This window comes from Schistocerca piceifrons, chromosome 5, assembly GCF_021461385.2.
Source record: "Schistocerca piceifrons isolate TAMUIC-IGC-003096 chromosome 5, iqSchPice1.1, whole genome shotgun sequence".
NCBI lineage: Eukaryota > Metazoa > Arthropoda > Insecta > Orthoptera > Acrididae > Schistocerca > Schistocerca piceifrons.
Genome location: NC_060142.1, coordinates 474,890,521 through 474,906,099, shown reverse-complemented (window position 1 = coordinate 474,906,099; position 15,579 = coordinate 474,890,521). Strand labels below are relative to the sequence as shown.

The 15,579-nt window shown below is 38.3% G+C and overlaps 1 protein-coding gene across 1 annotated transcript in view; it reads right to left on the bottom strand.

Annotated features, from left to right (window-relative positions):
• The window catches only part of LOC124799087 (dynein intermediate chain 2, ciliary), a 260,121-nt gene that overhangs the window by 41,966 nt on the left and 202,576 nt on the right, over positions 1-15,579 (bottom strand). Inside the window, exon 9 of the mRNA XM_047262625.1 lies at positions 4,029-4,257. Coding sequence (XP_047118581.1) covers positions 4,029-4,257 — 229 coding nt within the window. The remainder of the gene's footprint in view (positions 1-4,028; positions 4,258-15,579) is intronic.

Here is a 15,579-nt window from a genome sequence, read left to right as displayed (position 1 = left end):
CTATGGCTCACTTGCCATACACCACCGACACATCCTCCCTGGTATTTCCTGAGGCACAGGCACATGCCACCATTGTGCCATCACCTTCTCAGTCCAGCAGTGGCATTTCTTCATCCACTGCTGCTCCTGCTGAACACACCTTGCCCCATCCACATGTGAGGCCCTTCATTCTGTCATCCTTTCTGCCTGTTACTGATGTCCCACCCACATCCTTGGGGACTTGCTTCTTTCCCCAGGCTTGTTCTCTTCAGAGTATTTGTCACACACAACTCTTGCAATTTTTGCCTCTGACAGACCCTTTTCAGTGCATGATGTACCTACTCCAGTGCTCTGGTCTACTCTGCTCCACCCTGGTTGCTGGCCTCGGGCATCTCCGGTCATGATCATTTGCTGCATGCTCCACGGTCTACTTCACTCTGCAGAGTGTCCACCCCTTATCTTCAGAGCACCATCTCAGGGCCCTTAGATCAACTTCCCTGGCCCTCCTTTTCTCTGGTCCTCAAAGTTTTGCAGTGAGCCTGGCCACGACAGGTCACACTGTCTTCAGTGACTCAATCACTTTTCTCAACAGTGACCTTGCCTGATTCCCATTTTTTCTCAGGTCCACTTCTCCAAAATGGCTTCACCATCTCCTCTGTTGTGAAGAGGAATGCTGTATCCTTGGCTGCCATCTACAGCACAGTGACTGTCTATGCAGTGAGAAGACTCCACCATTACCTTCATCAGGAAGAGGAATTTGACATCTGGCTGGCAACTTACCATACAGCCGCACACCACACAACAGAGTGCTGGGGGTTGCCGTCTTGTTGAGGTGCCTACTACTTAACTGCAGCCCAAACTGCCTAAGATAGCTGCTTCAGTACATGCGGGCAACAGATCTGCTGTATACTGTGTTGCTCTTGCTGGTAGCAGCTTGCCTCCATGAGCCATGTGATACTTCACAACTTCCTCATACTCCTTGCCTGGGAAGCTTTACAAAATGTCACCTAGCAGCTTTTCAGCCAGTGCAAGTTCCAGTCACAATCCTGACATCAAGACTGTACATCTGTGGTTCCAGATGTTATTCATCAGAGCATAGTACAAGCCCATTGGAACCTACCTAGGACATCACCAGCACCACACAAACAGATCTTGTCTATGGCAGTGTCTCCTTTACTGTGACAGATTGTCTACTCACCTTGTACCTCCAATACTGTTACTGTGTTAGTGACAAACTTTCATCAGATCAGGGTGATCTTTCAGTTGCATTCATTCCAAAATCATTTTTATTCCTATCCAGAACCAAATGTTATTGTATACTCTCTGTGTTAGTAATCAAGTTCTATTGTTATTGATTATCTGGGCAAATCTCTTGATGAGCTACAGGCTTGCATCATCCACAACAAGATACAAAAATACGTAGAACTCGACACACTGCCACTGGATTGCCACTTTGTTATCAACTTCTGAACATTACTCTCAGTGGGAATACTGGAGTGTGGAAATTTTTCATAAAATTTTCATAAACGTTCTTGAATTGAACCACTATGGATGTAACGTCAACTATAAATGCTTATTCGTCCACAGAATACAGCATGCTTTCATTGAATAACTTACAGAATGATGAAATGATATTCACACCACTTGAAAGAAACAATTGGAACTGTAACAGTTAACCAGTCCTTCATGTGAATGGAAGATTGGTTGAGTGGGAACAATAAAATTATAGTATGTTTGTTATGGAATGGGTCAACTTTTATTTTGGACATATTGTAGCTCACACTCCAGGTGTTGAGAAAATAAAATAAGTAAATTCTTTAGCATGCAAGCCTTCAGGAGTTGTTTAAAGTCTTACAATTCTTGGGATAAACTACTTTTCAAGTAATGTGGAATAATCATGGAAAATATTTGCATCAGTTAAACTTGCCTTGAAAAAACCTGTTCTAATTGGTATTTGGTAGAAGGCAATAAGGAATGTAAGAGTCAGAGTATTATGAATGTTATATACTCATGTTCAGAAAAAACAGAACACCTTGAACTATTAGAGAAAGGATGTTCATATTCACAGAACATGTACAATAGTATGTTCTACAGAAATGATTAGCATTTGACCCACATCAGCCCACAGGTTTGAGGTCAACATTGATATTGCAGTACAACACCACCTACTGGTAAAATGTGCCATTGGCTCTCATTGTCACTAAAAACCCAAGGTAATGGAACAGTGTGACCTGAGCAGACATGCAGGATGTCTCACGGACGTTTGCATGAACTGTACCATCAAATCAGTGAGTTTGAAAGAGGGTGCATTACTGGAATGAGAAAATGTGATGCATACATCCAGGAAATTGCTTCATATGTGGGACGAAGTGTTTCGGCAGTGCAGAATGTTTCATGGAAGGCTGTAGAATGTGACAAGATCAGTCAGGTCACACCACCCACAATACCCTTAGAGAAAATTCACAACTCATCCAAATAGCATTGTAGGTCAGAAACGCAAACTCCTCAACTCTGGTTCAACAGTGGAACACTGTAACACACTGCACACAATTGGTGATAGTCCAGCGCAGTTTATTATGGCATGGGTTGTGTGTGCATTGTCCAGTTCCCCACCCACCTTTGACTAATGTGCAGAGATGTGCTAGACAGCACACTTGGGACAGGAATGGCATCAGATAGTGTTTTCAGACAAATCTAATTTCTGTTTGTTTGAAAATGATGGCCTCATTTTAGTCTGCCACAGACAGCTGGAGTGGCGTCACAGAGACACATTCACACAAGACATACAGTGCCAGCTCAAGACCTTATGGTGTAGGGTGCTAATGGATACAACTACAAATTACAGTTGGTGTGTGTCCAGAGCACTTTGACCAGTTTGAACACGAATGACATCCTGCGACCCGTAGTAATACCCTTTCTGCACAATACCCCAGAAGCCATTTTTCAGTAAGATAATGCACAGCCACACATTGCTGCATGAAAATGAGCCATCTTGATGTCACAGGATGTAAGACTTTTGCCCTGGCATGCCAGATCTCCAGACTAGTCACCAATCAAAAACAATAGGGTATGGTGAAATGGTGGTGCAGCACTGTGAGCCAATGCCAACCACCACTGACGAACTCTGGAACCAGATGAATGCAGCATGGATGACTATACCACAGGACACCATTTGCACCTTATAAGCATCAATGCCATCACATATGGAACAGGTTATCAGGGCCCATGGCAGACCATGTGCCTACTATGCACTGAAATGACTGAAATGCTAATCATTTCTAAGGAACATACAAATGTAAATGTACTGCAAATATGAACGTCCTATCTTTAGTCATTCAAGGTGTTCTGTTTTTTTTTCTGAACATGAGTGGTGGTCAGAAAGAGTGTGTAAAGCTTTTAAGGGTGTTATAGGGGAGGGTGTGCTGAGAAATAATCGTTAGGAGAATAATTTTATATTTTGCATTGTTTCTAAGTTATTTAGCATTGAAATTAACCCATTCAGGTTGCTGTGTGTGCACATTCAAGCTGCTTGCCAGAGAAAGTGTTGCCAAACATTTTCTTTGTTTGGTTTCCTCAGACTGAACTAGTGTCACTTTTGCTCATCTAGCTTAAATGTATAATTATGAAAATGTTTCATTTTAAGTGATAATGAGCATTTGAACAAAAAGTAACTCACAGATCCACAGATGTCTGTGCATTACCACATTTTAGTTGATGCAAGTGCTTAAATTTGTGATTGGTTAACTTCAGTGTAAATAACTCGAAAACACCAAAAAATATTGATTTTTCTTTCTTTTTTTTTTCCTTTCACCACAACCTGGAACACCCTTATAAGCTTTTTAGATTGTTTCTGACCACCCTGTAGAGGGAAAAAAATTATAGTATGTGCAGTGATGTAAATATCAGATAAACAGTTTGTGGGCTTGGGAGAACACTTCTTATTGTTCCCAGTTCTATAACTTTTCTACTGCAAATTTAGTGTATAAACATATTTTTTTTTTCTAATGGGCACACTGCTTATCAAGAGAGAGACTGTTGTCATTGCTTACCTCCTATTGTCTTCCCATATCTTTACTCTCCAATCAGCACTACATGAAGCAAAAATGTCTGGACAGTATTTATTGAAATCTATTTTATACACTGCCATATGATGTGCTTCATATGTTGCCAAGAATAGGGAAGAGTATGCAGTACTGCATTTGTAAATTTGCCCATCTTCACTGCCAACCAAAAAAATTAAAGGCTCCTTTGGATGAAAAGCTATTGCAGTACCACATCCTGAAACAAATAAATCATTGGAACATCTTAAATGACAAAAACAATTGTTTAATATTAAAGACAAAGTGAAGAAACTCACATGAAGATATTACAAAAATTAACTACAACCAGAAAATCAAAAAACTTCCAGCTACCAGGTGGCAGGCCTGTACATTCATATTTATGTCCATACTTTGCAAACGACTCTGAATTGTGTGGCAAAGGGTGCTTCCCATTGTACCAGTTATTATGGCATCTTCCTGTTCCATAACTTATGGAATGCAGGAAGAATGATCATTTCAACACCACTGTGCATGCTGTAATTAGTCTAATCTTGTCTTCATGGTCCCTACTACAGGAGCAATACGTAGAGAACTGGAATATATCACTAATTCATTTTTTAAAGCTGGTTCTTGAAACTTTGTAAGTAGGATTTCTTAGGATAGTTTGTGTCTGTGTTCATGCATTTGCCAGTTCAGGTTCTTCGGTACATCTGTGACACTCTCCCATGGGTCTAACAAACCTATGACCATTTGTGCTGCTCTTCTCTGCTAATGTTCAATACACTTCTGTTAGTGCTATTTAGTATGAGTCCCACACACATGAGCAGTACTTTAAGGTGGGTCACATCAGTGATTTGTAACTAATCTTACACTAATTGAATTTCCTTTGTGTTCTAGTAATGGACAAAGGCTACCATCTGCTTTACCTGCAACTGAGCTTATGTGACTGTTTCGTTTCATATCCCTACAAACTGTTACATCTCTTTATTTGTATGACTTCACTGATTTCAGTTCTAATTTTTTGATGTAGTAATCATAGGATACTAACTTTTTTCGTTTTGTGAAGTGCACAATTTTACATTTCTGAACATTTAAAGCAAACTGCAAATCTATGCACCACTTTTGATAATAAGTGTAGGTGTAGTGCTGAGTCAAATTATTTTTGGAAATCAAGAAACACTGCATCTACCTGACTGCTTTCAGCCATGGCTTTCAGGATTTCTTGTGAGAAAAGTGCAAATTGGACTACACATGATAGATGTTTTCAGGATCCCACAAGGGTCCCACCACACTTCCCTGGGGTGCACCCTAAGTTACTTCTACATTTGATGATGACTCTCCATCCAAGATAGCATACTGTGTCCTCCATACCAAAAAGTCCTCAATGCAGTAACAAATTTCACTTGACACCCTGTATGATTGTTCTTTTGACAATAATCATAGGTGTGGTAGTGAGTAAAATGCTTTTCAGAAATCAAGAAATACTGCATTTACATGGTTACCATGACCCAAAGCTTTTAGTATGTCATGTGAAAAAAAGTGAGAGTTGGGTTTCACATGATCAATGTTTTTGAAATCCATGCAGGTTTGCATTGAGGAGGTCATTGTGTGCAAGATACCTCATTATGTTTGAGCTCAGAATAAGTTGTAAGATTCTACAACAAATTGATGTCAAGGATATTGGATGGTAATTTTGTGGATCACTTCTACTACCCTTCTTGTAGATGGGTGTGACCTGTAATTTCTTCCAACTACTAAGCAGTTTTTTGTTTGTAGGATCTACTGCAGACTGCAGTTAAAACGGGGGGGGGGGGGGGGGGGGTAATTTAGCCACAAATTTGATACAGCATATGATAGCGATAGCATTGGACCCTGGAGATTTGTTAGATTCTAGTGATTACAGTTGTTTCTCAACAACTCTGACACTAATATTTACTAATATTCAGGAATTAACAGGAATGCTAGTCAGGCCTGGGGCAAATTGAGACACACTAGGATAGGACAAGAGGAATATCGGCAATCAGAGGGCAGCAACTACTGATATATGAAAACTTAAGAAAGCAGAAGTTACAAAATGGTAAATCGACAAGTCAAGAGATAATAAACAAATATACTGGAGCTGTAACTGTAAATACGATGAAATTTAGCACAACAGAGAGTACAGAAAGAGGAAGAAAATCATGGATCAGAAGTTTAAAGATAGAAATGAAATAAGATGACTCACAGAATGGAAAATAAAATAAAAAAAGGGAACATAAATATGGTAATGGGAAGTCCTTGGTGAAATATAAATAATGGCAGGAGTAAAGATAACAGATCACCACACAGCTGAGGCACAGAGTAGTTGATAGGTACATAAACAAGATGGAAAATGTTTCTAAATTTTCAGATGAACTCTTCTTCAGAGCTAACAAAGTACACATACACACACTTGAGTACACACAAGTACAAGAAAGACTTGTTTGAAAGCTTAGCAATGTTTTCACTCATTTTTTTACATGCCTATCTACCAGCTATACAGTGACTTTTTATTTTTACTCCTTCTGTTACTTTAAAAAACCAATATGAATGAGTTGGAGAATGATGGTAAAATAAGAGATGTGAGAAGTAAAATGTTGTGAAAAGAAGGTCAGCCTGTTAGTGGCAAAAATTAAATATTTTCTGTGGAGAAAGTTTTTACTTGGACCATGTTTAGACACTGTACTGACAGGAAGGATTAGAATTCTTAGCACATTCTGTGCTTTTCGTCTATTTCCATCTATATATACTGACTGCACAGTGATCATGATGCTGACACTAAGTGCTGAGAGGTGACTACATGAAGACTGTTATCACAAAGGTCACCACGCAAAAGTCTGTTTCCTTAATTTTTTCTTATTGTACCACTAATGGTAACAGAAAAATAATGGTGGAACTGGCATAGGAAAAGCTTTGCACTGTTGTTAATGTTGAGTATATATGATGCTTGACAAAGAAATGAGATGTAACCAGGATGGTGCATAGGATGAGAAGATGACAAAAACCTACTCTGGCTAGTGTGAGGAGAGTAGAGCATAGACTGTGGTTAATTTCAGGGTAAAACATGTGAAACACTTACCACTAATCAAAAAGTTATTGACTTCATTTCGGACCAGCCTAGTACATTCGACAAGAGATTTAACACATTGTTGTCATAAGGTGATTCATAATATTTTTCTGTACCTGTGATGGAACAACCATGTAATTGTGACTTGTATGGTGGCTTAATTATGACAACTGAAGGCAGTGGTGAGTCTGGTTGTGTAGCAAATCAATATATGTGTTGGTAAAAATTTTTATACTGTATGAAAGGGAATTACATGGGGAAAGTATGACAACTGTTTGTTACAGATATTAAAATGAAAATAAATATGGAGATAGTCATCAGTAAGATGGAAGTCAACACTGAGGAAGATGACTATGGATCAAGGAAATCTTTATCTGTAAAAATAGATTTTTATATTTTGAAAAATTACCATCTTCTCTAGGGGGTACAAATGGTGAAATCATCATTAGTGCATTGTAACCATAGGAGGAGTTAATAGTCCATGGACTTCACTGATGAGATCTACAAGAATAAAAGAGGGGAATGGGGAGGGTTCTTTGTAGTTTCCATGTCATACATTTAATGTGTTCACCCTCTAAAGATATATCTGTTATTAGGTATACAAAAATTATGAATCTGAGAAGAAATGGTGTCTGTATGTTGCCTTTCAGTTTGGCATTTGCTGATGAAGTTACAAGATGATGGCCTAAGTGAAAGTACCTAAAGTTTCATCACAAAAAATTGTGAATTGGGCAATGAAAAAGCATGTGTAAACAACACATACAGATGAAATCACAAAGCTTAAAGAATGTATTTCAAGCCTGCAATTAGTTATTGGTGAATTAAGACCGAGTATCTCAAAACTTCAGAACGAAAAACTTGGACCACTGTCGAAGCAAAACTCGACAAATCTTCCTCAATATAGTTCAAACAACTCCAAAACAAACGAGTCGTATAAAAACAGCAGACATAAAGTGAAAACTACTGAAGACTCTGCAGAATTGGGAAATTTAGTGAATGTCAACAGATCTCAAATACTTTCTAATACGAACTATGCAAAAGCTGTGAACAATGTGATACCACATGAGAAGATCGAAGATGGTGCAAACAAGACAAGATAGGAACATATTCCACCATGGAAAAACAACCAACATAACAGAAATGTGAACAAGATACATCTACTGACTTTCAGAATCCTTCTCCGTTATTTCCATTTCTTGCTGGCACAAAAAATGATGTGGAAAATGCGTGTACCTGTACTACAGACCAAGTAACAGTAAACATCCTGCAAAAAGTAGGCCTACATATAAAATTGACATCTACATTGATAGCCAAGGGTGAGGAATAGCCTCTGAATTGCAAAGTATATGTAAACACAGGATCACCAGCATGATAAAACCAGGAGCAGATCTCAAGACAGCAACAGTCAGCCACAAAAAACACTCAGATTAAATAGTAATGATTTTTCTGTCTTTCTTGCGGGTACTAATGACACAACAAAAAATGGGGCAAAAGATCTCATACCAAACCCTTAAATGGAAGCTGCACAAATTTAGAAATATGAATGTGACCGTATTTTCTATACCCCACTGTCACGACATACACAATTGGTCTTGTGTGAAAAGAAACAAATAAAGCAATGCAAAATCTATGCTGGGACTTTAAAAATGCAACATACGTTGACATAAGCACACTGTGGAAATGATTCATACAACACTTGGTTTTCACATCAGCACACAGGGAAAGGCATTTGTTAGCAGTAAGATCATCGAAATGGTTCATTTGAAAACAAACACACTGCAATGCACTAATCAAATTATACCACTGAAAGGCAAAAGTGCTTTAACTTGAGCACCAACTTCTGTCAAGAGCAATGAAAAAAATGCTGTTTTACTGGAGGTAAACATTACTGCAGCTGCGTTACTTATAATTCAGACATATCACGCAATTGTACAACCGAGAAAGAAAAAAATGATCAAATGTTTACATTGCTGCAGGTCAGTTCTGTTGTAGGAGAAATTAGAATTGTAACATTTTTGTAACATTAAGAATGTAGATGTGACATGTGGGGCAGAACATTGGCTAACAGAAAATGAAATTGACAGTTTCATTCCTCAAGGACATGCAGTAGCTGACATGAGGTCTAGGAAAAAGGGAAAAAAATGGTGGAGCTGGGATTTACATTAAGAATGGGCTAAAATTTTCAAAACCGGATGTGACACTGTATTGTTCAGAAATAAATGCTAAATTTAGTTGTATGAGCCTAAGTGAAGAAAATGTAATAATTGTTAGCTCGTATAGGTCTCCAAATTGAGATATAAATGTATTTTTTGAACAGTTTGAGTTAAGGTCTACGAAACTCCTTAAAATTAAAACAAAAGTCATTATCAGTGGAGATTTTAATACTGAAATGGGAGACTGAAAGCAACAAGACTAGAACATTATTGAATATTTTAAGATCCTTAAACCAGCATTTGCACAAACACGTCTTCTACTCGCAATGATACATGTCTAGACAATATTATTGTAATTTACGTAGAGAAAAATATGTGGCTAGTCTGACTGTTGGAGTTTTTGCAGACCATGATCCTTTGCTTTTAACAGTTTAACACAAGCATAAAACTTATTACAATAAATCTAAAGTGGCTTGGATGATGAGAGGTCAGAGAGAGGAACACATTATGTTGTTTACTGACAAGTTTAGTAACATGAACACAAAATAGGACTCTACTTATGGGTGTCAAACAGGAAAATCTGGAGTTGAAAATGGTTCTGATGATCTCTTTAAAAAATACAGATACTTATGGTATTTGTGTTCCCTACTAACAAAAGTTAGTTCCCCAGGTAGACCTAACCATAAAAACACAAAAATCAACTGGTATACAAAAGAATTGGCAGAAATTAGAGAAAATGTGCTTGTATTGTACCAAATGCATGAAAATGAGGATAATCGAGGGGAGGAGGAGAGGAGTAGGACCTACAATGAATACCTTAGGAATAAAAAGCGTACACAGAAGGTGCTCCAAATAAGTGCAGGGCAGCATGGGAAGTTATTAGACACAATAATTCTTCCAGCCAGGCATGCCAAATTCGGCTTGATTCATGATATCTGAATGACTAGTTTGTCATGTCAGTCATGCAACTAGGAGATATAATTAAGACCTCAGATACTTCCGCAAGGGATCTATTCGATCCTCAGCTGCCCTAAGAACCTTTATTTCACTGGGAAAAAATCACACCTGATGAGGTCTGTAAAACTGTTCCCAAATCATCCAATTCCAAAAATATGGACTGCTACTGGATGTCCAATCATGCTGTTAAAAGAACAGTTCACTTGATAAGTGAGCCACAAAGTTTTATTTTTAATAAATGTTTAGAGTATGGAGTATTTGCGGATTCACTTGAAATCTCAAAAGTCATCCTCATATACAAAAAGGGTGATAAATTACTACCCCAGAATTACTGACCAGTTTCTATTGTGCCAATACTCTCAAAAATATTTGAATCGCTCATGTACATTCCATTAAGTAATTATATCTAAAAACAAAGATGATGTAACTTTCCAAACGAAAGCGTTGGCATGTTGATAAACACACAAACAAACACAAACACAAAATTCAAGCTTACGCAACCCACGGTTGCTTCATCAGGAAAGAGGGAAGGAGAGGGAAAGACGAAAGGATGTGGGTTTTAAGGGAGAGGGTAAGGAGTCATTCCAATCCCGGGAGCAGAAAGACTTACCTTAGGGGGAAAAAAAGGACAGGTATACACTCGCACACACACACACACATATCCATCCGCACATATACAGACACAAGCAGACATTTGTAAAGGCAAAGAGTTTGGGCAGAGATGTCAGTCAAGGCGGAAGTAAAGAGGCAAAGATGTTGTTGAATGACAGGTGAGGTATGAGCGGTGGCAACTTGAAATTAGCGGAGGTTGAGGCCTGGTGGGTAACGGGAGGAGAGGATATACTGAAGGGCAAGTTCCTATCTCTGGAGTTCTGACAGGTTAGTGTTAGTGGGAAGTATCCAGATAACCTGGATGGTGTAACACTGTGCCAAGATGTGCTGGCCGTGCACCAAGGCATGTTTAGCCACAGGGTGATCCTCATTACCAACAAACACTGCCTGCCTGTGTCCACTCATGCGAATGGACAGTTTGTTGCTGGTCATTCCCACATAGAAAGCTGCACAGTGTAGGCAGGTCAGTTGCTAAATCACGTGGGTGCTTTCACATATGGCTCTGCTTTTGATCGTGTACACCTTGCGGGCTACAGGACTGGAGTAGGTAGTGGTGGGAGGGTGCATGGGACAGGTTTTACACCCGGGGTGGTTACAAGGGTAGGAGTCAAGAGGGTAGGGAAGGTGGTTTGGGGATTTCATGGCCACTTGGGGGAGGGGGGGGGGGGGGGAGAAATAAAATTCATGATAACATTCACTGATCACTTGTGCATGAGGCAATAGGCAACATCCCACCTGTAGTGTGGGCACAGTCTGTGCAGCATGCTGAAAAGCTTCAGCAAGAATAATTTTACAGGGAAGTGATGATGGATATAAGCCTTGAACCTATCATCATAAATTTACAATCAAATTGTTTGGAAACATATTAAAAAAGGAGTGATGGTGGTATTGCGATGTAGACTTTGGAACAAAGTAATAACATTTCTTAGTTTTAAAGACTTGTGGTTTAAAAAATGTGTTTGTCAACATATCTGTTGCGTGCATAATAATGAGAACATCCTAGCCTTTTTGATTAGGACTTTGTATAGCAATTTTCTCTGGATAAGGAAAAGCGTGGGGTCATCCACAAGTACAAAAAGAAAACTGTTAAGTTTCAGTTACATGATAAATTTCACACAACATCACAGCCTGCCAATTTGACTAAATATGTAGGAATTACAATTATGAACAACTTAAACTGGAATGATCACATAGATAATATTGTGGAGAAGCAAACCAAAGACTGTGTTTCATTGCCAGAAAACTTAGAAGGTGCAACATGACTACACTACGCTTTTTTGTCTTCTGCTAGAGTACTGCTGTGCAGTATCCTTACTGAATAGGATTGACTGAGAACATTGAAAAAGTCCAAAGATGGCCAGCTTGTTTTGTATTATCTCAAAATAGAGAAAAAGAGTGTCATGGATATGATAAATGAGTAGGGGTGGTAATTGTTAAAAAAGAGATGTTTTCCCTTGTGGTGAGATCTTTTCAGAAAATTTCAATCACCAACTTTCTGATCTGAATGTGAAAATATTTTGTCGCCAATTTAGATAAGGAGAAATGACCATAATAAAAAAATAAGAGAAATCAGAGCTTATCCAGAAAGATTTAAGTGTTCATTTTTTCCACACATTGTTAAAGAGTGGAGAGGTAGCGAAATAGTTTGAAGGTGGTTAAAAGAACCCTCTGTCAGGCCCTTATGTGTGCACTGCAGACTAGTCACGTAGATGTAGACTTAAGACTATATGGAATGTAATGAAATGAGAAGCACGACAGCAAGCCACAGAATAGGACAACATAACTATTGAACATAAAGAAAGGGCTATAAATGAGTCACAGGCAGAAAATTTATTTAATAATCATTTCTTAAATACAGCAAAAAAAGGACAAATAGTTAAAGAGAAAATTCACAGTAGAATGTTCAAAAAGCAAGTCTCATAAAATTTAGTCATACAAATGTATCACCACTTCTCCCTCAGAAATTAAGAAAATTATATATGCTCTCAAAAATAATACCTCATCTGGATTCGATGGTGTTTCTTACAGAGTACTAAAGATTTGTTCCCATGTAATAAGCCTCATCTGAAGTGTGTGATGCATCACTAACTCAACACATTTCTCCAGAGAGACTAAAATATGCTGTTGCTAAAATTGTCTTTAAGAAAGGTGACAAGAGAGATGTCAGTAACTGTTGATCTGTTTCTCTGCTGATGTCATTTTCTAGAATTTTTGAGAAGGTGATGTTTTCTAGAAAATATCTTACCTGAACAACAATAATGTTCTCAACAAATTGCAGTTTGTCCTCAACAAATTGCAGTTTGGATTTAAGAAGAGTTGCTCTGTTGAGAATCCCATTTACATGGTCACTTTCCACATTTTACAACTAATAAATAGCAAAAAAGTTATTTTCTGTGCCTTATCTAACGAAAATGACTGTGTGAATCACAATAGTCTCCTAGATAAACTGAAATTTTATGGGAGTGGTAGTATAGTCAACCAACGGATAATGTCATATCTAACCAACAGTATGCAGATATTGTTCTTAGTAATTGAACCAATGTAGTCTGAGGACATTATTCTGACTGGGTGGAAATCGCATATGGCATTCCCCAAGGGTCAATCTTACGTCCACTATTGTTCCTCATTATATGTAAATGGTCTTCAGTCTAATATACAACAAGCAGAATAAGTTCTTTTTGCAGATGGCACTAGTATTGTAATCAACCCAAGCATACATATGGCAACAAAAGAAATAGTAAACAAGGTGTTACATGTATCATTGACTAGTTTTCTGCGAATGGTCTCACTCTCAATTTTAAAGAGTCGCAACATAACCAGTTCTGCACATAGAGGGGTACTGTACCAACAATAAGTGTAACACATGGTGAGGAAATAATAAATAGGATGGAAACTTCAAAAGTCTTAGGTGTTCAACTTAGTTCATCCACATTTGCACTTAGAACCATTGGAAATCATTGGGAGAGACAAACGAGTAAGTTGATATATTTTGCGTATTTTCATTCGATAATGTCATATGGAATAATGCTCAGAGGTAACTTTTTAAGAAAGAAAGTCTTCATTCCTTAAATACATACTGTAAGGATAATATGTGGTGCTCGCCCATGATCATTTTATAAACATCTGTTTAAGGAGCTGGGCATTCGGACCTCTGCTTCACAGTATATTCATTCCCTCATGAAGTTTGTTGTAAATAATCCACTGTAGTTCAAAAGGAACAATGATGTACATACTGACTATACCAGAAGGAAAAATGATATTCATTATTTCGCATTAAGGTTGTCTTTAGCACAAAAAGGGGTTCACAATGCCCAACGAAAAGTTTTGATCACTTACTTAGTCATGAAAAAATCTGACAGACAGAAAAGCAAAATTTGAAAACAAACTGGAAAATTTTCTGCTCGAGAGCTCCTTCTTTCCTGAAGAAGAATTTCTGTTACTGTAATGTCTAAAAGGTAATGAGCAGGAATTACTAACTCAAATCTGTTTTTACTTCTTTTTTTTAACACTTATAAATGTCCAGCATGTAATTGTATTTACAAATTAACACCTGCTGTGAAGGTAAAATGACTCATTCTGCATCATTAAGATGTATAATGCAAATGATTCATGTAACATTAAATTAACTAACTCACCATGTGAGGGTATGTCCAGAATCACTACTCAGACTGAATCTGCTGTCATCCAAGAAGAGCACACAACCCCACTCATCATCTGACCAGTCCCTTGCTCTTGGCACCATCGCAAATGGTGCTGGCGCGAGGCAGCTGTATGGGTGTCAATAGAACACAATATACTGATCACACAGCAGAGAGACCACCACCCCACCATGCAGCTGCTGTGCCACTGTGGAGCATGATTGCAGTCCTGTTAAATGTAGTTGTAACTACACTGCTGTTTGACGTGGGTCCCTTCTTGGCTGTTGCACAATATAGAGGTCATCTGCTACTGTAGTTGACCACGGTTCACCACCTCTTCTCCTTCGAGCACCAGTACCGCTGGTTTGAAGTGCTTCCCATGTGTGTGAATCAATGCTGTGAGCAATATCAAACTCCTGGGCTACACTTGTCACACTTTGTCCTTCTTCCAGTTTCCTGATGATTTTTCCCCATGTGAAATCATCCAGATGTTGTCTCCGGGCCTTGTTTTAATGATGAACACCTTCAAAGTGCACCATAACTACTCACTGATTGATACACCGTATTTTCCTATTCCGTCAACTGTCACATGTTGTGGGGGTAGCCCCATTTGGTGATATAGTCATGATGACCTCATGCCATTTACCGTCCAACTTTCTGTGCATGACTGGAAGACCTCTGGCAACAAGCTCCTGTACTTTCATTCATTTCCATGTTAACATGTTATTTTATCTATCTACGGTAGTCTTTAAATTTTGCAAAGCAGTCTATTACAGAAAGCTCTGTAGTATCAGTGGTTCCAAAGGAAATTTGATAAAATAACCAACAGAAAATAAATTTGGAAGAGGTAGAGTGCAAGTCATTAATATCTAATGCATCACAATGGGGGCTTATTCATGATTGAGTCCCTCAGGGTTCTGCCCTGAGTATCTTATTACTAATGACTCATGCTTACAACTCGCCTGCAGTGGTGAAAGGTAAGTGCAAATTAATGATGTCTCGAGATTAAATCACCATTTTAAATGAAAATTTATCAACTACGAAGATCAATAATTTGTTTTCAAGGTCATCAACTGGATTACCATAAACTCTCTGATTCATTATGTTTCATTCTA